The following is a 24,890-nucleotide window of genomic DNA, read 5'->3' as shown; positions in this document are numbered from 1 at the left end:
ACATAGGTTATTCCCGAGATTACCAGCGTCCTAATGGCCTGTCGAAGGCACAACGTCCTAGTCAGCCGCTAGTTACATCCATGAGGTCGCCCTCCTGTTGTAAGGATAGACCTTTCCCTTTCTCTGATTTCTTGGCCACTTTGAGGGATTGCATGTTGCATCCTCTGGCGGCTATCTGGACGTTGACCACCTCGTCATTCTCGTCTTTGGAGACGAGCTTATGCGCTTCCCCCCGGTCCGAGACATACATCGTGTTAGGGCCCGATGGACATCACCGCGTCGGCCTCGCTCAGGGTGACTCGGCCTATGAGAACGTTGTAGGCGGACGAGCCGTCGATGACCACGAACTCGGCTAGGACATTTTTAGCCGCATTCTTTTCGCCGAACGTCACCGGAGTCCGATTGATCCCAGTGGTACCAAGCCGGCCCCCGAGAAGCCGTATAGTGGGTTGGTGCGGGGGCTCAAGTCCTTGACTTTCGGTAGAGGCCGAGGAAGCACTCCCCGAACATGATGTTCGTATACGCGCCGTGTGTCAATCGTGCACCTCTTGACCAGGTGGTTGGATATGTCCAAATTGACTACAAGTGGTCGTCGTGAGGAGCGATGACTCCTTCGTAGTCCTTCCTTCCGATGGTTACATCGGGGATGTTGGAAGCGGGGATCGCCGTGTTGGGCACAAAGTTGATGGCCTGATATAGCTCGTTCAGGTGCCGTTTGTGCCCATGGGCGGACCCTCCGTTCTCGTTGCCCCGATGACAACATGGATCACTCCTATCCGTTCAAGACGGATTTCTTACCCGAGCCGGCGTCGGCCGTCTTTTGGCCTTAGGCAACGTACTTGCCGAGGCTCCCCTTCCGGATCAGCTCTTCAATGGCATTCTTTAGATGCCGGCAATCGTTGGTTAAATGGCCGGTGTGGCCGTGGTACTCACAAGATCGGCTCGTGTCACCGTCACTTTTTGGCTTGGGGGTCTTTCCCACTTCGGCCCTCGCTTTTGCTCAGGGCAAAGACCTCGGCGGCTGATACGACGAGAGGGGTCTTATCACTATACCGCCTCTCGGTGGTACGTTCCCGAACTCCACCCGCGCCCGTCGAGTCCTGTCTCTGGCGCAGTTTGTCCGACCGTGACCTATTATTCTCACGGCGTCTTTCATCGGACCGTGACCCGTTGTTGTCACGGCGTCTCTCATCCGGTTGTCCTCCCGTGACTCTTCTTTTCTGAGTGCTCGGCCTCGCTGGGGCCTACCCATGTCTTGTGATAGTCCTCTACCTTGATGGCCTGGTCGGCCATTTTTCTAGCGGCGTCCAAGTTCGACCCTCCGCACTTGATGAGCTCATTTTTTAAGTCTCCCCTTGGGAGGCCCTTCATCAACGCGAAGGCCGCCAATTCGGGATTAATTTCTCGAATCTGCTGGACCTTTCCGTCGAACCTCTTCACATAGCTTCGTAGAGACTCGCCCCCCTCCTGTTTGATAGTTAGGAGGTCCGATGTCTCCACGGCCCTTCTCTTGTTGCAAGAGTCTTTGGGCTAGAAAGGCGTCTCTTAGGTCGGCGTAATAGTATACCGAGCCGTCGGGAAGCCCCTTGTACCAACTTTGAGCCATCCCATGCAAAGTTGTCGGGAAGACTCGGCACCAGACCTCATCGGGCTGTTCCCATACCGACATGTAAGACTCGAAAGCCTCAGCGTGGTCGGCCGGATCACCGTCTCCCTTGTATGATAGAGGTGGTAACTTGAGCTTAGTTGGCACCCGGACGTCTAGGACGTAGGCGTTGAGGGGGCCGTCGACCGCGTATCGAACGCGCGCGCGATCGGCTCCTCGCATTCCTAATCCGGCTCCTCTCCTCGTAGCGGGAAGGACTTCTTCTTCGACTCGGACTTCTTCTCCAACTCTCGCCGAGTCGGACTCCTCCAGTTCCTCCGGGTAAGCCTCGTTCGTGTTGCGGGGACGCTGTCCTCCCATGAGTGCGGGAAGGACTTAGGTCTACCACGCCCACTTTGGGTTCCCCGCGACTTGGCCGGGTCGCTTCTCCCAGTGCTCGTTCAAATTTCTCGGAGTTACGTTTGGGCCCCGGTCTCTGGCGTTTTCCGCCGCTCTTGTCGGCGTGACGGTGTGAGCAAAGGCGTATACCAATTAGGTCCAGGACCATCTTTAGTTTTGCTATGTCAACCACGTGTCCCATAATGGTGACCTGGTTGGCTGGCGGCGACGTGTCCGGCATTATCGGCATCCCAAAATCCGGTTGGATTACTCCGCCGGTGGAGGGCCGCACGACTCACGGTAATTGTTGAAAGTGTCATCGTGGTAAAATGCGGTTTCGTCGGTCACGACCGCGTCTTGTTGTTTTGACATCTTCTTAGCTTTTTGGGTGGGTTTTTGTTGTTTTTTTTTTTTTTTTGTTTGGGAATGAATGTGACTAGCTTCTAGTGTCTTTTCCCACGACGCGCCAATTGTTCCTGTGTAATTCCGGATCAAGTATAGTTACCACCCGTGGCTTGTTGAATGATGTCTTGAGTTGGATTCTCCTTTGGTCTCAATCGTTCCTCACGGCCTCTCCCGCAACAATGAACGAGGCGAGGGCTTGGCTTTGTGCCAAGCGTACTCACTCCGACGCTCAAGTCAGTAAACTTAAGAGATAAGTTGTTACTTGGCTGAATGTGTATTGTAGAGAGATAAGGAAGATATTACCAGATGAATAGTGTATTTAGGTTTAATTGTGGATTAGTTGGGATCCTTTCCTCAATGAAGGTTGAGGAGTATTTATAGCTTTCATCTTTTGTCACGTGGTGCCAAGTGGCCAAGTGGCTAGCGAGGTGGAAAGATCGATCTACCCCTCGGCCGAGGGGCCTATGGGCCGGTGGCCGGCGGATCCCGTTGACTCGCCGCCGAGGGGTCTTGGATATGAGTGCGCGGATATGTGTCCCTATTTGTGGCAGTTACCATGCCGAGACCAGTGACGACCGCCGATGGGTCAGACGGGCTAGATTGTCCAAGTCGTTGACTTGCTGTGGATATCTTTGACCTTGCTCAATCATGTTGACTTGGTCAGCGGTGCAGAATATGTCCCATCAATACTGTATATGTTTTTACCACATAAAAACTATGTTTAATTAGTTTGTAGGATCTTACAATCCTACGATTCGATTTTATCTATTTGATTTTACCTAGTCGATTGATACAATGTAGAATCTCGATTCTAATAACATTGTTTACAATAATGAAAGACGTAGAGAATTCATATAATCTTTAGTTGTAATCTTTTCTTAGTGACCAACTAATTGTGTTTAAGACGAAAAAAGAAAAAAACGTATTGGAAAAAAACAAACAAATTATCCAATAATACGGATCATTTAGGAAATTTTTGGTTGGGGTGGAGAATAAATGACCATTTATACTTGACGTGAACCACTTGTTTAAAAAGTCTAAATAAAAGAGGAAAAAAGTAAGCAATCCTTTTCTACGGTTTTGCTTAAAAAGTGTGTTTCCTTTTCTTAAAACTAACCCTAACATCCTTAAAGCCGTCCGTATACTAAGAGTAATTAATACCACATGAAATGCCCTCTAAGTTGTAACAAGTAGACTACTAGTACTCCTATATCTTAATTAATTAAGCAAATAAAATATCACATTCACACCGCTTTCCTCCCGCACCTACTCACACTTTCCCCCTTCCTCCCATCAATATCCTTCCTCCCATATAACCCCTCAACTAACAAACACAAAAATTATCGATAAATTTGTGTAAAACCGACTTATTAGTATTCGTATTCATTTTAACCCTTACCTTCCAAATTAGACCTACCTGAAATCAACATGAACCCTTACCTACAAGAATACGACGATGATGATAGTCCTAGTTTTAACACTTACTCAACTAACACCGATATCGCTCAAATCGCTTCTCGCGTCGTTGCCGTTACTTTAAACAACAACGGTAACAATGATGATGGCGGTAACGATGATGAATTTGAGTTCGGTTTAGCAGGAAATACGTCTCAGGATTCATTTCCGGTTTATCCGGTTTTCAACCGGGATTTACTGCGAGATCTCGGGTCGTCGGATCAAACAACAAAAGCAATCCAATTAAGGGAACTATTTGACGAAGACGATTCAACTTTGTCGGCAGATCTTGAGGGAGTGTCGCCGGACACGTACTGTTTGTGGGCCCCAAAATCACCGTCACTGTCACCGTCGCCGTCGCCAGGGAGGTGTATGAAGAGTAGCTCAACGGGGTCAGGGCCTTCGCCAACGGTGTCCAAGACGTGGAGATTGAGGAATTTGTTGAGACGAAGTAAGAGTGATGGTAAAGAAGGGTTGATGTTAGTCAAGAATGTCAAGGATAAATCATCCGCATCGTCATCGTCGTCGTCGAGGCCGCCGTCATCTCCTCGAAGGAAGTCTTATTTACCATACAAGCAAGATTTGGTGGGCTTTTTTGGAAGTCCTCAAACTTTGAGGAGGATTAACATCCCTCCTTTCTAAATTTGAGACGGTTTTAAGCAAGACCAACTCCTTTAGCTCAAGATTTTTATAAGTTTTTAGTTTTTAGTTTTTTTTTTTTTTTTTTTTGTTGAGTTGTTATAAGATATACGTGAATCTAAAGCAATATTTTGAAAATATAAAATCGTGTAAATATATAGTTTGATGATGATATAACCAGCTTTTTAAGTTGGCATCTTTTCCTCCATTTTTCTATTTTGTTATACACATTTTCGTGACGAAAACGGACATATTCATCTTGAGTAATAAAACGGGTCAATCAAATTGATTAGACAAAATGTAGATTGCCTAAGGGACCGCAAACTTTTGTCCCATCTGCCTATTATTTGACCCTAAGACGGAGAGGGTGTCTTAAGGGAGTAGTTTATCAAAAGCGGGTTTATGGTAGGTGATAGCGAACACCCTCAGGGGCACTTGTTAACTACTCCGTATTAACTATTACTACTATTCAGACAGTATCCTTAAAGAATAGGAAAATGCAACACCAAAACTGTAAGGATCATCTTCTATAAATAATTCAGTATTCATTATAATTGAATTAATGACTGATTACATACAACAGTTGACTCGTAATCCTGTGTAACAAATGTTCTGGCTCCTCAGACTTTCTGTTGCACAAACAAGTTTCAAAGTTATATCCAGGAACTCTCATGTTACCTTACCTGTAAAGGCAGCCGATATCTGCTCTTGTTATTAGAAGCAATGAATCTGAATACCGTCATTTTTCTTAACAGTACTGAGCAGTAAACGATAGATGAAGTGGTAGCAATGCTGTGCCAAGCCAAACAGTTTAGGTAACTACTGGTCACTGGCTCACTGCGAGACTTCAAAAGCAACTTGACTTACGAAATCAGCCATTATCTACTTATCTTGTGCAGTTCACGAGAAGGGCAACATAGTCCGGTCAGTTATCCACTGCTTAATACCAAGCTTAATATCCACTGATACCAAACTTGCTACAGAGTATACAAGAATTCTTTCCACAAAGAATAGATGTGCCACTATCCTCTACAAGAAATCTTTGAATGCGAAAAGACCTGAAATTCACCGTGGTCTTGGAAGAAACGATGGTAATCTCCGCTAGAGTCTCCCGAAAACCATAAACTCTATGATCGCTTTTCGAGTTTTCGCGATCCTTTTCCATCAGCAATACAGAGCACCATATAAGTGAGATACTAAAAATGGCTAACGACTCCCTAAGAAGAAAAAGACATTGAGTCTTGCCCATTCATATGCTTGTTCACGCCAATTATTAGCCACAGCCGGTAGGTGAACATAGCTCAGCTCCTCGGTCTTAGAGTCAAAGAAAGAAAGTTTGGTCTCTGATGGTTCCCAATGTCGGTATGACAGGCATGGATCAATCCCATATGCAGCCTTGAAAGTAACTCAACGGACATTGTCTACAACTTTTGTCCTACACAAATGATCGTTGAGCGAATAGATTGCCAATGACATCTCTATTATACTTAAGTTATATCGAGTATTATCACCTTATAATCATCACTGAGAGGCGCATATCCTAGAATTACTTTAGTGCCGCGAAAAGGACAAGGGAGGGGGAGACTCACACATTTTCTAACAGAGGGGTTCCAAAGCTTCAACTGCTTACCAAATCCCAGCAAAAACAATACATTACAACTCCATAACAATCTGTATAATTCTGAGGTATTACAGGGATGGATAATTTTCCTTAATGGCATAATTTCACGAATTGTAAACCTGCTTCCTCTGAAACCATTATACCCTAAGCACTTGATGGCGAGAATTCGTTTCTTCTCGCAACTGTTCTTGTATAGTTTCAAATGAATATAAATGAACTCGAGGTCATCAATTAAACAGCACCAATATTTACAAACGCATCTGAATCTCACCAGAGTTTTGACGGCCACTCTTGGGAGAGCATGCTGAACCCACAGCTCTTGCGAGAAGTATACGTTGCTACTTTGAATTGGAAAGATATGGAAAGATAACCATTAGTGTGAGTTTTAAAGAGATGGGTAGTTTTCCTTAATCTGAGAGTTTCAAAAATTGTAAAACCTACTTCCTCTGAATCCATTATACCCAAGCGTTGCATGACGACTGACGAGAATCCGATTCTTCTCGCTATTATTCTTCTACAGTTTTAAATGAGTATTACTGAAATCAGGGTCATCGATTAAAGAGCACCAGTATTTACAAACGCACCTGAATCTCAGCAGAGTTTTGACGGACGCTCTTGGGCGAATATGCTGAGAGCCTGAGACCACAGCTTCTGAGACAAGTATATGTCGTTGCTTCGGATTAGAATTTCCGTCTCCACGCTATCCATTTCCAATTGTGGCCTAGATTCAGCTGTTGACTTTCGCGTCCTATGATCTTTCTGCGAACTTAAAACAATTAACATTAAATTCTCCGTATAACTTTACTACCCAGCAAGACAGTAAAAAAATTGTCGGCATGGAATAGCAAATAAGTGTTAACCCAGTGGCTAAGAGGAAACTAATAACTACATGTTTGAGTTCATTCTTGTTTTTTATTTATCTTGAAAATACGTAAGGGTTCATCTAGGTTAACCAGACATCTCATAGTAGAGACCTTACAAATGCAGAGGTGTTAAAATTCGAATGGGATGATTCACCACCCTATTGTCCTACCTGGTCATATCCTGAGTATAAATCGGATGGTTTACACGAAAATAAATAGTGATAAGTCAAGACATGGTTCTCCTGTCAGGATCAGCATCTGTTAATAATCAAATACTGCCAGCTTTCAACAGGTAGGCATATTATTAAACATGACAGTAAAGACATATCCAGCTCGCCAAGTACATGATTTACTTTCACATACCACCTCAAAATGCACATAAAAACAGGATTTGAATAAGCAAAACCTCTTAGAAACAGATCAACCCCATACCCAGCTCTTCTGAGCTACCAATGGAAACCGAAAACACCAGTCGTAAAAAGGGTCACACAACATCTAACTAACAATGTTCAGTCAATGCATAGAAAGATTTGCATACTTTGACACTAAAATTTCTGTAGACGTGGCTTCAAACTCGAATTCCTTCTCTTTGTAGCCACATGGCAAGGTTTTTGGCAATAACAATCAATAGCAACAAATTGAAAACATCAAAGATGAATAGCAACAACAATATGCTGGAAGAATGAGTAGCAATGGACAACAGCAAGCTCTCTAAATATCTTTCAAAACTTACATTATGGCTCATAGATTTTTCAGGCTCCCGTATTTGGCAAGTAGAGATATTATAGGACTTCGTCCCACGTATAAACTATAAACCATCTATCATTGTCATTCTCATAATAGAATATTGATGCATACCTCCAGGATCCGAAAATTATTAAACCATCAAAATTTGAATGTCCAGAAAACCATGAAGCCTACACCCTCTTTTTGCAGTCATGTTCCAGCACCCATATTCTAGCACTTTCAGAAATACTGAAAATCGCATGTGACTTCCCAAGAAGGAACAAAAATCTCAAGGCTCTTACTTTATCCGACTCCTTTGGCAGTTCCAAATAGGTGAACATCTCCGTATCAAAGTCAAAAGAAACAAGATGAGTTGATTCATACCAATAACGGGAATAAGTACCACCCCCATGTGGATCTTTTCCAAACCAATGTTCTGCCCTTGACAGAAAAGCAAGCTTGATCGGACATAATAGGACTGAAACACACTCTCAAAGTACCAATAACACATATTAATGTTATTATTCCTTACAGACTGGTTACTGGTGAACTGGATAGGACACAAGGCATTCATCATTGTTAAGATGTTTTAGATTTAAAGATTTAATAGCATGTAAATTTTACACATATATAAGAGTATTATTTTTGAGAAACAATCATTTCTCACAATTTTTTTCATGCTTTTTATGCAAGTGTTAGGAATCAACCCAAAAAATATTATTAATTTTTTATGTAATCTTGACACTGTTAAAAAGGACGCAAATTTGGAATAAATGATTCAAAGTTGCGATTAATTTAGGATTATAACAAGTTGGTATTTATAATAGAAAACCAAGAAAACATGACCTGCTAAAGCGACCCAAACCAGGGCGTAGTCCAGCCCTAACGTAACTCCATTATTGCAATATGATACGAGTACGATCCATTGCAAAATGTCCCACACCGGTCATGGACTCATGGGAGACTTGTGTGGGTGATGCCGGTATTGCAATGTCTGTCCGGGGTAGAAGGTTTTAGCGGAAAGTCAACATGTGAGGGCGTTAGGGTGCAAAGCGTGGTGGATTGGTATGATCCATTGCAAAATGTCTCACATCGGTCATCTAGGAGACTTGTGTGAGGCTTATATTAGATAGTTCAACACTTCAACCTATATTCCATATTATACGGCTATATCATCTAATAATTTTGTTGCAGGTAGTAAGGCATAAGAAAGAAAATGAACCAAGTAATATTCATTCACGCAGATAAATTAGGTAGGCAAATCAGGTTTTGAATTGAACCGTAAGCTACAAACACACCTGCATAAAATGTTTTGCATGACTGCTCAGTTTTTGGTTAAATAGCCACAACTCTGCAAACAGTACATCAAAACCATTGCGCACGAGAGGTTATGAATCCAAATTATAAGTCTCGTTTTATACTGATATTTGCCCCTTGTTACGAACATGCATACTCACCCTAAAGCCAGAACATAGCAAAAGCGCCTTGCAAATGAATCAGTCATATTATTCATATACAAGGTGCTGGTCTCAAATCATCATTTGCAGCTCTGATTAGAAAATGAAAACTCGTATCCTTCAAATCATCATTTGCAGTTCCAAAGCATTCAAGCACATTCATTCATATAAAAGTAATTTAACAGATAGTCAGATGTACAGCAAGTTATTTGACTATGTTAATTCCCAATAAATGACTGCGAGTTTCATATATACTGCAGAAGTGCAGCATATATATGTAACAGACACATACATATAAGGTAATCATAACACTCAAAAGCTCGTACCTGCAGAATTCTAGGCATAAAAGGCTGATGGACTGCCAAAGAAAAAAAAAAGCTTTGAAAATATTCTCAGGCTAATACATCCCCTTCATGGGAAAACCCTCAAATCGCATGCTCCGTATCCTTTAGACAACACCAAGCTCTCAGAATACAATTCTAGTTGCAAACTGAAGCCCTTAAAACCTTTGTACTCCTGCACTTCACAACTGGCAATATTATACGACTTATTTCCACGAATAAAATAGCCACCATCACTCTCACAGAAGAAAAGCTTTTGGTTTAAATAAAAAAATCTGAATAGTTCATAACCATCCTGACTTGATTTCCCCGAGAACCTTTGAGTCCATGGTCCGTTTTTGTTGTCTTGATCTAGCACCCATATGCTGGAAGCAACCTTAGAAATTCTGAAAATTGCTAGTGATTTCCCAAGAAGAAACAGAAACCTACATGAGCCTCTTTTGTCCCAACTAGATGGCAGTTCCACAAAGGATATTTCTTCCTTATTAAAGTCAAAGGAACAAATATGAGATAATTCATTCCTATTTTTATCAACCTTCCCAAGCCAATATGCCACTCCTTTCAAGGAAACAGCAGCCGATAAACAATAAGATGGCCGTGACATCTCAATTGCATTTGGAATACCGACATTCAACCAATCATGTCTAGCAGTCCATCGTTGATCACGAAGGGTATAAACTGTAACATACATCTTCCGAGTCCGTTGACCCACACCCTTTTCCTTTGCAAGCGCAACGACTTTATAATCCTTACTAACAGAAGCATAACCAAACAGATAAACAGCATTCGCGTGCAAAGACGGGGAAAATGGGGAATCAGGAATTACCAATGATTTACGAATACAAGGGTTCCACAATCTCAACTTTTTCTGCATAGAACGAGGGCTTTCAATTCTACTAACAAGGATCAACCCATTACAACTACCGATCATACGGTACGAATACAAATCAGAATTCCTGAAAATGAGACCAGTTTTTCGAAGCGTTTCGGGATGACGATGTGTCAACAAATACCCTATCTCACGATTTCCAAGGTAACCCAAACTGTTGAGGGCTACTAACGATCTATTGTTAACCCCAAAATTAGAAATTTGGGAAATTTGAAGATGAATGTGAATAAAATCGGGATTATCAATAATAGAGCACCAAGATTTACATACGCACCTGAATTTTAATAGAGTTTTCGCCGGCAAATTTTCCAAAATCTGAGTCCAAATTTCGGGTGGTAAATAGTTGAATTCTGAAATCTGGATCAAATGATTGTTATTGCTCGATGAATTTTGAGGATTCTTTCTTCTCTCCATTGATTAAAGCCTAATTTCGATTGAATGGATGATGAATTGATGATTATAACTTCAAAACCTAAGGGGGTGTTTGGTTCATCCATCCAATATAGGTATGAGATATGGGTTTGAAATGAGCCAAACCTATACTCATACCATATGTTTGACAAAAATAAAGGTTTCATAGCATACCTCAAACCCAATATCCAAAGAGGGGTGGTATGAGATTGATATCATGATATCAAATCATCATCCCCTACTACTAAGAGAATAAAAATTCTCTTAGTTTTCCCTCCAAAAAGCATATAACTAAATAAGCTAACAAGTAAATTTTTTTTCATTACATTATTATCTTTTCAATTAATATATTCTTATAATTAAACTCTAATCTTTTAATTAAAATTCATATTTATGACTTTTTCATTAAAATCCATAATTTATGATGCAATTATTTCCATTTCCATAAGGTGTTATTTGGCCAAGTTTATATGAAAGTGTTTTTACTTCTTAGAATGAGTTTTTTAAGAAACTACTTCTTGAAAAAGTTTTCTTGAAAAAGTTGAAGTTATTTGGCCTAACATTTGTAAAAGTAGTTTCTTAAAAAAATTATAAGTTTGGTCTACTTACTTTTATCTTATTTTTTTACTTTGTTTTTTGTTAATTATATTACTTATATGTAAAACGGTCTCACAAATTATAGCACAAATTATAAGACGATCTCACGATGTAAGACTTCAACGGAGTATAAGTTTGGCCAAGCAGAGAAGAGAAAAAGTGGAGTTACAACAAGAATTGTAAAGACACAAATTCTTGTTTCAGACGGTCACTTTTCGTCTGAAGCTTCAGAAGGGCATGTGTGACACTTATGGTGAAATGTAACCACAATGATACAACCAGTGTTACAGCTTATGATAACGTGTTTTTCAATAGTGGTCAGATTTGATTGTAAAATGGTTACAAAATCTCATCTATTATTTTAAACCAAAATAACCCGTTTGAAGCAAGACCAACTGATATAAAAAAGTAATGGTCTTCCGGAGAAAAAAAAAAGCACATTAGTAATGAATTTTTAGCACTTTATGTGAAAAGTAGAAGTAGAAGTAGAAGTAGAAAATACCTACTTCTACTTTTGGGGGTAAGTTAACAGTTTTTGACTTTTTAAAAGCTGTTTTAAAACTCCATAATTTAGGGTGTTTGGCCTAACTACTACTTTTTCAGTTACAAAAACACTTTTAAAACTTGGCCAAACAGCACCTAAATATTATTCTTTATCAGTTACACTCTACAATTACGCAAACTTACTTCTTATGCAGTCTTTAACATAATTATTGTCATCACTTGCACCTTAAAATTACGTAAATATGTTTCTTATATTATCCTTCATCAGTTACACTCTAAATATGGTGTACATTTTAAAGGACGTAACAATTCTAATGTATTTTTTTAATTAAAAAAAATATGTTAGTCTACTTATTCGTAAATCGTCTTTTTAAGTGCGTGGTATACTGTTTTTACCTATATTTTTATAAGGTTTATATGCGTTTTAATTAAATTATATTTTTACATCACTTAATTGTAATTTAATGTCATAAATTAGTTTTATGCAATGATATAGCATTATAGAGTTATTTTTTATAATAAAGTAATATAAAAATGGTTAAAGACAAAAATAAACAAACTTTCATTTTCTACCTCTTACTAAGATTATATTAGTACATTATAACATTAAAGGTACAGTTAATTTATGCTATTAATTTAATGAGAATGTCTCTTTATAAAACAAAACTAAAAAATACCGTGCTGTAGAACGGGGATCTACACTAGTTAGAAATATTAAAAAGTGATAATAACAATTGTAAAAAAATCTTTTTTATATATTTATTTGATTAAATTTTCTCTACATGAAAAAATATTATTAAAAATATTTTATTTTGAAGATTTTTTAGTTTTGATTAATTTCTAACCCCATACCCCCGAAAATTGAACCAAACACAAGGTTGTATGAGGTATCAAGTTCCAACCCGATACCAACTAGGTATGATTCTCAATTCCAAACACATACCCACGCGTGAACCAAACACCCCCTAATTCTTCTACATTCAACTCCTCCGGCATAAGTTTTGTGGGAAGAATCCTCTCCGTTTCCGAAATGGAAGGATGGGATTAAATTTTGTGACGAAGTACTAGTTACAACTTAAAATCCTATAAAAATAGTTGTATTAAAATATACACCATATAAAAGCCAAGTATTTTTTTGGCTGGTTGGGAGATGAGTTTCTACATAAGGGCCTTCATGTTTCTTATTCAATTTAATTACTCTTTTTCCTCAACCAAATTCTTATATCTATCTCTCATTCATATTTTAATCAATTATTTATGTTAAAACATAAGTTAAAATACCACAATTTACATAAAATATTGCAATTTACATACATTCAACGGATCTAACCTGTCAAATATATTTAATATAATTTTAATAAAATACGGTTGTATATTATCTAATATTCAAATCTAATATTTATCAAATATTCGAAACTCCAAATATGGATTATTTATATTGTCACGGTATTGAACACTAATCACGCTCAATAATAAGGTCATGTATCTAATGACTGCGTCTGTTATTACGACTCGTACATTTTTTGCACGGGTATAAAACTAGTAACTGTATTATAGCACCAAAAAAAATTATAATTGTATTAAAGATTATTCAAATTAAAGTTTTCCGAGATTCTAAATAAGAAAAAAAAAAATCAATGTATTGTCTGATTTTTTTAAATTGTGTTGGATAATTTGGATTTACATGCATTAGGAGTCGCTATGGTTTTGAAAATTTGTACTCTGTTACTCAATATGGATGGTTGGGACTTCGGAATATGAATATGGTTAGTGCTTGGTTGATATAGTACAAGGGCCTACATGTACCCGCGCTCACCTCAATGACACTCTATAGCTGACGCGAGATCCATCCGAAAACCGACCTTACTAAAATCGAAAATCAGGTATACCAAAACCATTTCGACCCAAGGATAAGATGAAAACCTAAAACAATCTTATATGTCCTAACTTGAACTCCACTCGGGATAACTCGTTCAAATATTGATTGAACATTTGAACTTAATGAATGACCTGGTGTCGAGTTAGCTTAATGATGATCCAATAATTAAGACCCATTTGAAATTAGTCTTTAATACTTTAACTTGGGACTTTTGTAAACCAGTACCTTTTATATAGCCGTTTTTGTGAAAAAACTCAACATTTTGGTGTTTTAGCAGTAAGGATCCCTTGTCCCACTTTTGTGTCCCATTGTGTGTGTCACTCTACTCACCTTTCAACACATTACTTGTTGCAAAATAAAATATTGCAATAATTATATTAATTTGTTGATGTGTTAGAAGGTGATTGGAGTGACACACACATTGAGACACCAAATGGGACAGAGGATCTCCACTCGTGTTTTAGCTTATCTTTATACTCCCTCCTATTCTCCATATTGTTCCCTTTTGTTAAGAGCACAAGGATTAAGGAAAAGAATAAAATAAGAGTAAAAAGGGTTGTGTGGGGTTTGGTGATAGGAGAGAAAGATGAATAATTAGGAGTTAAATAAGAAATTGTGGAGCCAAAACATTAAGAAAAGTAATAAAATATGAGTAAAAGAGTTGGTTGGAGGAAACTCTTAGAATTTGGGGTGATAGGAGAGGGGAATGAATAAAATAAGAATAAAAGTTTCCAAAATAAGAAAGGGGAAGAAAACCTGAATAATCAATTTTGGGTGAGTTTGGATTGAAGGATTTGGAGAGAAAGGAAAGGGAGGGAGAGTAGGAGATTTAAGATCCCTTATTTGGATAGCAAATGAGGGTGGAGGGAAATGAAGGGGAAACGATTTGGAGGGATCCATTTTCCCTCCTTCAAGGCAAATTAAAATTTCTCCACAACAGGCAAGATTTAGAAGGAAATGTATCCAAACACCCACATCCCATTTCCCCTCCCCTTCCCTTCCCTCTCTTTCTCTTCCCTCCTTCCCCCTCCCCTCTCTTTCCCTTCATTTTTCCTATCCAAACACACCCTTAAGGAAATAGGGAAAAAAATAGTGAATAGGAGGGAGTACATTTTTGTAAGGCAGTACCATTTGAAGTATTTGGGCAAAGCTATGAGTCGTCATATAACATTTGAACATTTTGTTTTCCTCCATTTTTTTTCTCAATATAACAATTTTTATTTATTTGTAGTGTGTTTTTTGGTTGTATAATACAAATTTAACAATTATTTGCCTCTGAAGATATCGATGTATTTATATTTGAACTTATCTCAAGAAAAAGGTATTAGTTCCTTTTTCCCCTATATTTTTAATGCACCGGGCTGCGGCTAATTGGCGGAGGCTACTGCTGTAGGGGGAAGTGGTGGGTGGTGGTTGGAGAGAGAAGAAAAGGGAGTTGGGAGAGATGGAAGGTGAAAGAAAGGAGATTAATTTGACGGGGAAAATGAGATAGCGACACCGGGTGTTACTCAAATTCAGTAACACCCGGGATAAAATTGTAATTTGATTAACTATTTTGAATTTCAAACAAAATACTAATAAAGGGAAACTTAGGGACTTTGGCTAGTATTATTAGTTACCCAATAATTAAAGATTTGAGAAACAATTAAAAAATCTATGTGTTATCACGCCAATTCGTAAACAATTAAACTCCATTATCATTAGAACTTGGCACTGATGAGTACCCCAATATTCAATGAAGATCTTCAAACAAAACTTCATGAAATTGATTGGTGAGAGCTATGACGTGGAGAATAACAGTAATATTGTACATCGACAATGGTGTTCTTCTTCACGTGTGACGTGTCTTAGCGACCATGGAAATCAAACTGGGTAGATGGAAGAGATAGATTAGTTTTCACATTTTTAGGAATATTGGATATAATTTAGTTTTAATTAGTATCTTTTATATTTTATTTTAGTAAATATAATAGAAATAGATTGCGAATTACGGTTTTATCCCTACGATATTGGCGCAAAAACGAAAATCACTTTTTAGTTTTTTCTATTTTTTTATTAGGGTGTTACCGAAACTCGGTAACACCCGGTGTCGCCCTAGCACTTCCACACACATAGAGAAACGTGCATACTGCAAAAATAAACACACAAATTTAAATATATATTTATAAATTTAGAGGATATTGAGATGATCTGAACTATCCAATCACCTAATAATGGCCCGACAAACACGAATCTATGACCCTTTTTTACACAATTCAATAGCTCTGAGTCATCCGATCAATTTGTTTTTCTTTGCCTTTTCAACCACTCTTTTCAATTTTATTTTGATTAACTTATTTGGTCCATAATCAAATGTATTTTCTCATATTGTTACTAGTTCCTCTATTACATATTTCAAATTATGTGAGATTTCGAAAAATTATTTCAAACGATGAAGAAAACAAAGCAGAGGGTCTTCAGTCTTCACCGGTCAATAACTGGACTAATGACTTTTTTCCTTAGAAAAAAAAAAGACCAAGTGAGTTTAATTTTCAATTAAAATCAGAAAGAATAATGTAGGATATATTATGGCCTGGAATATCATCTAACCAATGAATTTCTAACGTTGTCTCACAGCATCAATTATCACTCAGAGACTTGACAATCACTTTCTAGACTTAAATAATTGGATTGATGACTGAGTGTGTATACAAACGGTTTTTCTAACGTGTGCCCTATAAAAACCGTACAAACAGTTGTCTACCAGACATTTTATGTTGCCCAAGAACCAAAACGAGAATAATGATGTAATCAAGTTACATTACCAGCAAAGGCATTTGACATGTCAAGCCAAACAGTTTAGGAAACTACTGGTCACTCCAAAGGCTTCAAAAACATCTCAACTTAAGAAATCAGGCATCAACTACATATCTTGTGCAGATCCCGGGAAGGGCGTCATAGTCCGGTTTGTACATCCTTGGCTTAACACCAAGCTTTCTATATAGGTTCCAACATTACATGATACTCATAGCTTTGCCCAAATACTTCAAATGGTGACTTCCCATAAAGAAAAGATGTGCGACTATTCTCTACGAAGAATATCTTTGAATGCAAAACGTCCTGAAATTCACCGTGGTCTTTGAAGGAACGATGGTAATCTGTGCTAGAGTCCCCTGAAAACCATAAAAGCAAGTTTAGGTCTTTGATGATCAATCCAATATGCAGCCCCGTGAAAGTAAATAAACGGAACTCCCTCTAAGAAACTGTGTCTCAGTAGACCCGTCACTCTACAAACTTTGCTCACCAACAAATGATCCTTGAGTGAATAAATTGAGAATGACATCTCACAATCGAGACTTTACAAATGCAAAGGTGTTAAAATTTGAGGGAGATGGTTCAAACAAAATTATGTTCTAACTTCTACCCGGTCAAATCCAGACTATAAATCGAATGGTTCAAACGAAAAAAAATACCTGTCAGAACCAGCATATGTAGCAGACACTCAAATGGTTTCATCGTGAAAGTGGAAATAAAAAATATGTTAGCAATTAACAATCATGAAAAAGAAAGAGAGAGTACCTATGTATACCACAACTTGAACTCATATCTGCAGAAAGCTAGGGACTGTCAGGAAATAATATATCATAATATATCAGCTGCGACAAGATGCTAGAGACTTTCAGGAAATAATATATGTAGCCTCACTAAAGCCAAGGGACTGCCAGGAAATTGAAAAATTATCTACGACGATAAGCTACGAATAATACATATCCTCACTGATCAAACAACAAGCGGCAAGAGTAGCCATTGACATGTCTATGGTTGATTGAATAACACCCAGAGGTTCTTCCCAAAACCATTGGTGAAGACGGAATCGTCTCTCTTATTCATGGGAAATCCCTCAAATCACGGGCTCCATGTCCTTTGGACAAGACCAAGGTCTCAGAATACGTTTCCAATTGTAAATAGGAGCTCATAGATTTATTCAACTCCTGCACCTGGCAACTAACTACTAGCCACTATCCTTTTAACAATTGAAAGGCTTTTTCACTGAAAAATGGTGGATCTTCAACAATACATAACCTTCCCAACTTGATTTTCCCGAAACCATGGAGTCTATGGCTCCTTTTTGTTGTCCTGATCTAGCATCCATATGCTGGAAGTTCCGAAAGAAATACTGAAAACCGCTAGCGACCCCCAAGAAGAAATAAACACCTCAAGGAATATGATTCGTCCAGACTAAATGGCAGTTGTAACCTCATCAAAGTCGAGGGAACCCAGATGAGTAAATCATTCACTCTGTTTATCAATTTCTCCAAGCCAGTATGCGTACCCTCGAAAAAAAACAGCAGTTGTTATAGAATAAAATAGCCCACGCCTATTATCAAGCTTAGCAAACGACTCATAGTTCTTCTGCATAACACCAAGCTTTCAATATAAGGTTCCAAAGCTACATAACGATTCTCAGTTTTTCCCAACGGCTAGAAACGCTGATTGGTAATCAAAGAAGATTTCTCCCCACACAAAAACAATGTGCCACTATTGGAATTCACCTTGGTCTTTGAAGGAATGATAATAATCTCTGATAGAGTCCTCTGAAAACCATAATCTCCATGATCACTGCTAGAGGAAATACTAAATCGTTAACTACTCCCCAAAAAGAAAATGACATCGAGTCATGTTCCATGCATAAAACTGGACAACATAACTCAGCTCCTCGGTATCAAGCTCAAAGAAAGAAAGGTGGGTCTCCACTGAGTTGCATAATGTGAATGACCAATATAGATCATGATCACAACAATATGCAGCATCTTGAAAGTAAATAATTTTTGGGAAAACCCATCCCTCTACAGATTTTGGTCTTCCAATTCCGAATGACACCTCCCTGGACCTCTCTGGTAATTGAATCACCTTATAGTCATCACTGCAAGGCGCATATCCTAGAATTACTTTAGTACCATGGAAAGGATAAGGGAGGGGGAGACACATTTTTCTAACAGAGGGGTTCCAAAGTTTCAACTGGTGACCAAACCCAAGCCACCTCAACTCCCTAACAACCTGTATAAAGCTGAAGTTGAAAAAAAAAAGTAAGTTTTCTTTAATGTGAGATTTTGACGGATTGTAAACCAACTTCCATTGTTACCATTATACCCCAAGCATTCCATGACGAGCATTCGATTCTTCTCGCAATTGTTCTTGCGAGTGTAAGTGAATATAAATGAAATCAGGGTCATCAATAGAGCACCGGTATTTATAAACGCACCTGAAACTCAGCAGATTTGACGGGCAGCCTAGGGAGAATATCCTGAGCCCACAGCTCGCCCATCACCATACAATACTTAACTGCTCAGCAAGACATATAAAAATACCACGTAATACAAAGTACTAAATAATAGATTACACGTTCGAATTCTCTTACTCTTGCTTTTACGGAGTACTAATATTGGCCCTCTTTGAAAAATGAAAAAGAGAATAAATATCGTCAACATAGAAACTAAGTAATGGAGGTTCGTCTAGTTAACCAAATATCTCACGGTCAAGAAGTGGTGTTAAAATTCAAGGGGGGTGGTTTAGGACCAACAGCAATAAAGCGAAGAAGATTAAAGCCAAACAACAAGAAGGTCGTAACAATCGATATGCAAAATCTATCAGATCAGCTGTTTACATCCAAAAAAAACATTGCTTACCCAAGGCTGTGTATCCAAAGTTCCAAACTCTCGTAAATCCCGCTTCATATTGAACTTTTCCCCTTGTAAGGATAACACAGACTCACTATATGAACGAACTCCAAAAGCCAGAACATCTCAATACTGTCAATAGCCCCTAGCAGAAGATTCACTCATATACAAGATGCAATACTTCAAACCATCATTTCCAACTTAGATTTTAATGAACAATCACAATTTCATGGATTCCCAATGATTTCTGCTGCTAGCATGTCAAAATGAGTACCAATATCTATACTCCCTTAGTACTCAGCAATCAGTATGTAAACTCAATCATTCAAGTAACAAAAATTTCACAGATGTACAGCAATTTATCTGATTTTAACTCTCAAAAATTGCGGTATGTAGCAATTGTTCAGTAATGGTTATAACACCGATAGTGTGTAATCTGAAAAAAGAAGGTCTAGATTGCTACCTAATAGAACAATACTGTCAACGGGGTGACCACGGTCCAATGAATTCTAAGATGACAATACCGCCATCTTAACTCTTTACATTCAAAGTAAAATCATTGCTTACCAGAGTAGTACTCAAACTCTCGCTTCATATTGATTTTTTTCCCCTTGTAAGGACAACTCTCTTACAATGAACAAACTTCAAACGACAAAAAGCCCGTTGCAGACGAATCATTCATATACAAGATGTGAAACTTCAAAAATTCATTTGCAACTAAGAGTTGAAAAGAAGACTCATAATTTTTTTTCATTCATATACGAAAAGTTTCACAGAGGTAAAGCAATTTATCTGACAGAGAGTTTCATGTATATATCGCATAGCTGCAGCATGTGCAGCAAATATTCAGTAATGGTTTTAACATCGGTAGTTGTTTAATTTTGAAAATGGGTATATATATCTATTAGATATCAATAATCAGGGAGGGTGTAGAAATAATTGGAGAAAGAAAGATAAGAGTACCTATGCAAAGTACGGATACCATACTACTCTGTATAAACTTGTATTTGCAGAATTCGAGGCATACACAGCCAAGGGAATCTTAAGAGAAAAAAAGCTACGGCAATATGCTAGGAATAACACGAATTCTTACTTCTCAAAGAGTTAGAGGAATAATAACAATATAACATGACATATTCAACGTTGGCTGATCAACTGCCAGAGATTCTTCTCAAAACCATTGATAAGACAGACAAAATCTCAGCAAAAGCAACCCATTACAATTCCCTAACAACCCGTATAATGCTGAAGTTTTAAAGAGAAAGGTAGTTTTCTTTAATGTGAGAGTTTTGTGGATTGTAAACCAACTTCCTTTGTTATCAAAATACTCCAAGCATTGCTGGACGAGAATTCGATTTTTCTCGCGATTGCTCTTGTACAGTTGTAAATGAATATAAATGAAATAAGGGTCATCAATAGAGCACCAGTATTTACAAACGCACCTGAAACTCAGCAGAATTTTGACGGGCAGCCTATGGAGAATATCCTGAGCCCACAGCTCCCCATCACCGTACAATACTTAGCTGCTCAGCAAGACATATTAAAATACAACGTAATACAAAGTACTAAAGAATAGATTACATGTCCGAATTCTCAAGGTTGGCTGACTAACGCGGTTGTACCAATGGAATCATCACACCTTTTTACAGTAGTGAACGGACAAGCTACGATTTAAAATAGTAGCTATACTTAGGAATGCCGTAGTGGATAAGATCCCTGATAAACCCAATGATGGCCTGGATGCTAGCGAGGAAGCTAAAGCGGCGGGAGAGGGAGCAGCCATTCATTCAAACCTGTTTAATTATGGCTCCTGCTATGGGCCCCTCTTCCACTGCTGCAGCTTCCTGGTTAGCATCCTGGCTATCGTAGGCTGCGATAATATCCTTGACAGATTCACATTATACCTAAAACCTTCAATCTTTAGTTCATAAAAGAATAACTCACCAATTACCATTAAAAAAAGTAGCTAATTAACAGTGTTCATGTGCTAAGAATTTTACTAGTAAAAGTGGCTAATCAGAAAACAACAGAAGTTTGTATACCAACCCTAAGACATATGGTCATGTAAAAGCGTCGAATTCTGGGCTCCGGGCCCTTTGCACAATATTGAGCTCTCAGCATACTTTTCGAGTTCTAGATCTATAGAAGCTCGGAGATTTTGCAAGCTCCTTCACTTGGCAAGACGCTGAGTCGCTGAATTATACCAAACCTAAGATACACAGAGTAGTACTCTCTTATTCATGGGAGTAACATCAGATCCCAGCCTCCGAGGGTGCAGTTGTTTATAACATATGAATCCCATGTACTCATACCAAATTGACGCATCATAGCTGTGTTAATATATTCAATTGAATCATATTCTACGTAAAAGGCTAAAACCTTCAACCTTTACTAGTTCAACAGAATTACTCACCCAATAGAGGAAAACAATGCTAAAAAAATATGCCAAGAGTTACTCATAAAACTGGCGATTAAACAATACCAGGAAAGTTTAGCAGTAGACATATCTACTGTATACCGACACTAACACATGTGGACTACTATTCTCTGTCATTCATGAGAAAAAGTCAGAATCCTGGGATTCGTACCCTTTCCACAACGCGTAGCTCCCAGCATAATTTTCGAGTTCTAGATAGAATCTCATAGATTTTGCAAGCTCCTTCACTTGGCAAGACACGAAAATATACCAACACTAAGACATACAGAGTAATACTCTGTCTTATTCCAGGGAATAAAGTCAGATCCTAGCCTCTGTACGCAGTGGTGGAACAGGGAAATCTATCGGTAGAAATAGAATTGTATACGTAATCGCATTCTATTTGGTACGACTACGAAAACATCCAGACTCCACCTCCCACAAGGGAGTTAAGCCATTGTCCGTACTCTTTAGAGCAAACCAAGCTATCCAAATACGTTTCGAGGTATAGATATTTGCTCATAGATTTTCCGACTTCCTCCACTTGCCTAGACGCAATATTATAAGTATACTTTCCGCAAATAAAACACCCACCATCACTCTCGCAATAGAATATCTTACACTTTGCAAGCTTGCAGTCGAAGAATACATCATATCCATCCCAACTCGATTCTCCCTTAAACCTCTGAGCCCATGCCCCATTTTCCACCACCCATATGCTGATACTGACATTTGAAATACTGAAAATTGCCACCGACTCCCTAAGAATAAACACAAACTTCAATGATCGTCTTTTTAACACAGGTTTTGGCAGTTCCAAATAGGTGAATTTTTCAGAATCAAAGTCAAAGGAAACGAGATGAGTCGGTTCCTCCTCACGGTTAATACCCTCAGATGGGGCATTTCCAATCCAGTATATTGCCCCTTGAAAAAATACAGAAATTGATATTACTTTATACTCGGATATTTCATAAGACATAGACCTAAACTCCGAATTGTCAAAACTTTGGCCATTATTTCTGACAATCCATTGTTGATTTCCGAGTGTATAAACCGCAACATAAATATTCTTTTGAGCTTTATGATCAGATGCAATATCAATTACTTTATAGTCCTGGCAAACAGGGGCATACCCGAACACATATACAACATCGTCCATCAAGGACAAGGGCAGCGGGCACTTGGGAACTCGTAATGATTTGCGAATACAAGGATTCGACACTCTCAATTCCTCCGAGTAAAAACGAAAACCAGATTGTCGCACTAAAAGCAATCCATTACAACTCCCTAAAATATAGAACTTGAATAAATCCTCCATCTTGAAAATGCGAGCGGTTTTTTGAAGGGTGTTTGCCTGACGAACTGTCAACGAATATCCTCCATATTCACCATAGCATCCCAACCCCTCTAGAGCTAATAATAATTTAGGATTGCCGGAATTAATGCAGGAATGTTTAAGATGCATGGAAATAAAATCAGGATGATCAATGGTGGAGCGCCAAGATTTACATACGCACCTGAATGTTAAAAGAGTTTTCACCGGTAAATTAGCGAGAATGCGAGTCCAGATTTCGGGTGGGATGTACTTGAATTCGGGTACATGGATCATATGTTTACTGATTGGTGATGATGATTTCGCCTTCTTCATCCTCTTCCTTTTCTTAGATGTCAAATGGCAACAAATTGAAAGAGGAATTTTTGAAAATGCAGCTAATGTCTAGGGTTTAGGTGGAAATGCTAATAATAAACGGTCAAACGGTCAATCCTTACCAAAATAGAAATAGATAACTATTCCCGGATTCTACATTTCAGGTGGATCATTATTAAATTTTCGGGAGTTACATATACAATATTAAATATTCAGGTCGGGTTGAATAATGTTCCGGGTCAGATTTTGGTCCTCAAATGGGGCATGGGTCGGGCTATTCGGCCCGACTCATTGGGGTTGGGTCTGACAGCCTGTTTTGCCACGTGTAGACTCTTTTCCTACACGAATAGGCCATGGATAATTATTGATCCGAAATCAGGAATCGGTAGAAGGAGCCCAAATATATCTACGAATATTTTTCCAAACGAAAAAAGAGAAAACTCTATTATGAGTAGAGCTGTCAAAACTTGATCCAACCTCAACCCGGTTTATTCGGTTCAAGGACCTATAAATCTTCAAGCCATTTTATGGTCAAAACCCGACGCGACCCGCTTGACCCAATGGGTCAAACATAAATAAAAAATAGTAATAAAATGTTATTTTAATATTTTAAATACAAAATTAATTTAAAAATCCATTTTATATCACTTTTATACTCCTATTATTTAATAATAATATATTAAAGTACTTGTAACTTTTAATTTTATAAATCTCTTACTTAGTATGATACACGATCAATATAATTATAAGTGGTAACATCGCATTAGTTCTGAATGCGACATTTTTTTTTTCAAATTGACCGCGTTTATGATATCTTTGATTTGAAAAAAAAAATGACTGGTTTCAGAACTTTTGATCGTGAGTTATGGCCGGTCAAAGACATTTTTGTTAAAAACGAGATTACCATGTAGAAATAAAAAAAATACGGGGTTACCACGTAGAATATCCCAAATATGTTTTTCGACTGAAAAATGGTAAAATAAAAGACGTTATAAACTTTCTTTTGACCCGTATTTTGACCCCGACTCAACCCGAGACCCGTATGACCCAACCCATTTGACAGGTCTAAATATGAGTATGGTTACGAAATTATTGCAGAGATCCAGTCCAAGACGATGCTTCTGAAATCTCATCCTATCTCTAGCAGCCTAGCATCCAAGTGTCCTGAGAATTCAGAGAGCTTGCCTCCTGACATTTATATAATGTCTGATATTGATGATGAGAAGTCCTTTAACTCTGAAGCTTGCATGCAATTCAAAGTAGATAAAGGTAGATATTGAATTCTAGTAACATTAAAATTTTGGCAGGGTAAGGTGGAGCAGAAATTGAGAGCAGCAAAACTAATTTTCTCTGTATTTCCGACTATTGCGACTATGTGTTACTTCATGTATGCACTAT

The 24,890-nt window shown here is 38.4% G+C and overlaps 2 protein-coding genes across 3 annotated transcripts; both read right to left on the bottom strand.

The window, feature by feature from the left end:
• Positions 1-4,995: 4,995 nt before the first annotated feature.
• LOC141586545 (F-box/kelch-repeat protein At3g23880-like) lies at positions 4,996-10,972 on the bottom strand. Of its 2 annotated transcripts, none has more exons than XM_074407805.1 (2): positions 9,477-10,972; positions 4,996-6,870 (listed from the first exon to the last, which is right to left on the bottom strand). In XM_074407805.1, the coding sequence occupies exon 1, from the start codon at positions 10,792-10,794 to the stop codon at positions 9,562-9,564; it is 1,233 nt and encodes a 410-aa protein (XP_074263906.1). In that variant the 5' UTR covers positions 10,795-10,972; the 3' UTR covers positions 4,996-6,870; positions 9,477-9,561. The 2 variants fall into 2 exon arrangements, with proteins under 2 accessions (XP_074263906.1, XP_074263905.1); XM_074407804.1 differs by having other exon boundaries at positions 4,996-6,863.
• Positions 10,973-22,256: 11,284 nt separating this feature from the next.
• Positions 22,257-23,492, bottom strand: LOC141587820 (putative F-box protein At4g09190). Its single transcript, XM_074409288.1, has one exon. It carries the CDS (start codon positions 23,490-23,492, stop codon positions 22,257-22,259), a length of 1,236 nt encoding a protein of 411 aa, XP_074265389.1.
• Positions 23,493-24,890: the final 1,398 nt, after the last annotated feature.

Source organism: Silene latifolia, chromosome 6 (genome assembly GCF_048544455.1).
Source record: "Silene latifolia isolate original U9 population chromosome 6, ASM4854445v1, whole genome shotgun sequence".
NCBI classification, from domain to species: Eukaryota; Viridiplantae; Streptophyta; class Magnoliopsida; order Caryophyllales; family Caryophyllaceae; genus Silene; species Silene latifolia.
This window is presented reverse-complemented; position numbering and strand designations above follow the sequence as displayed.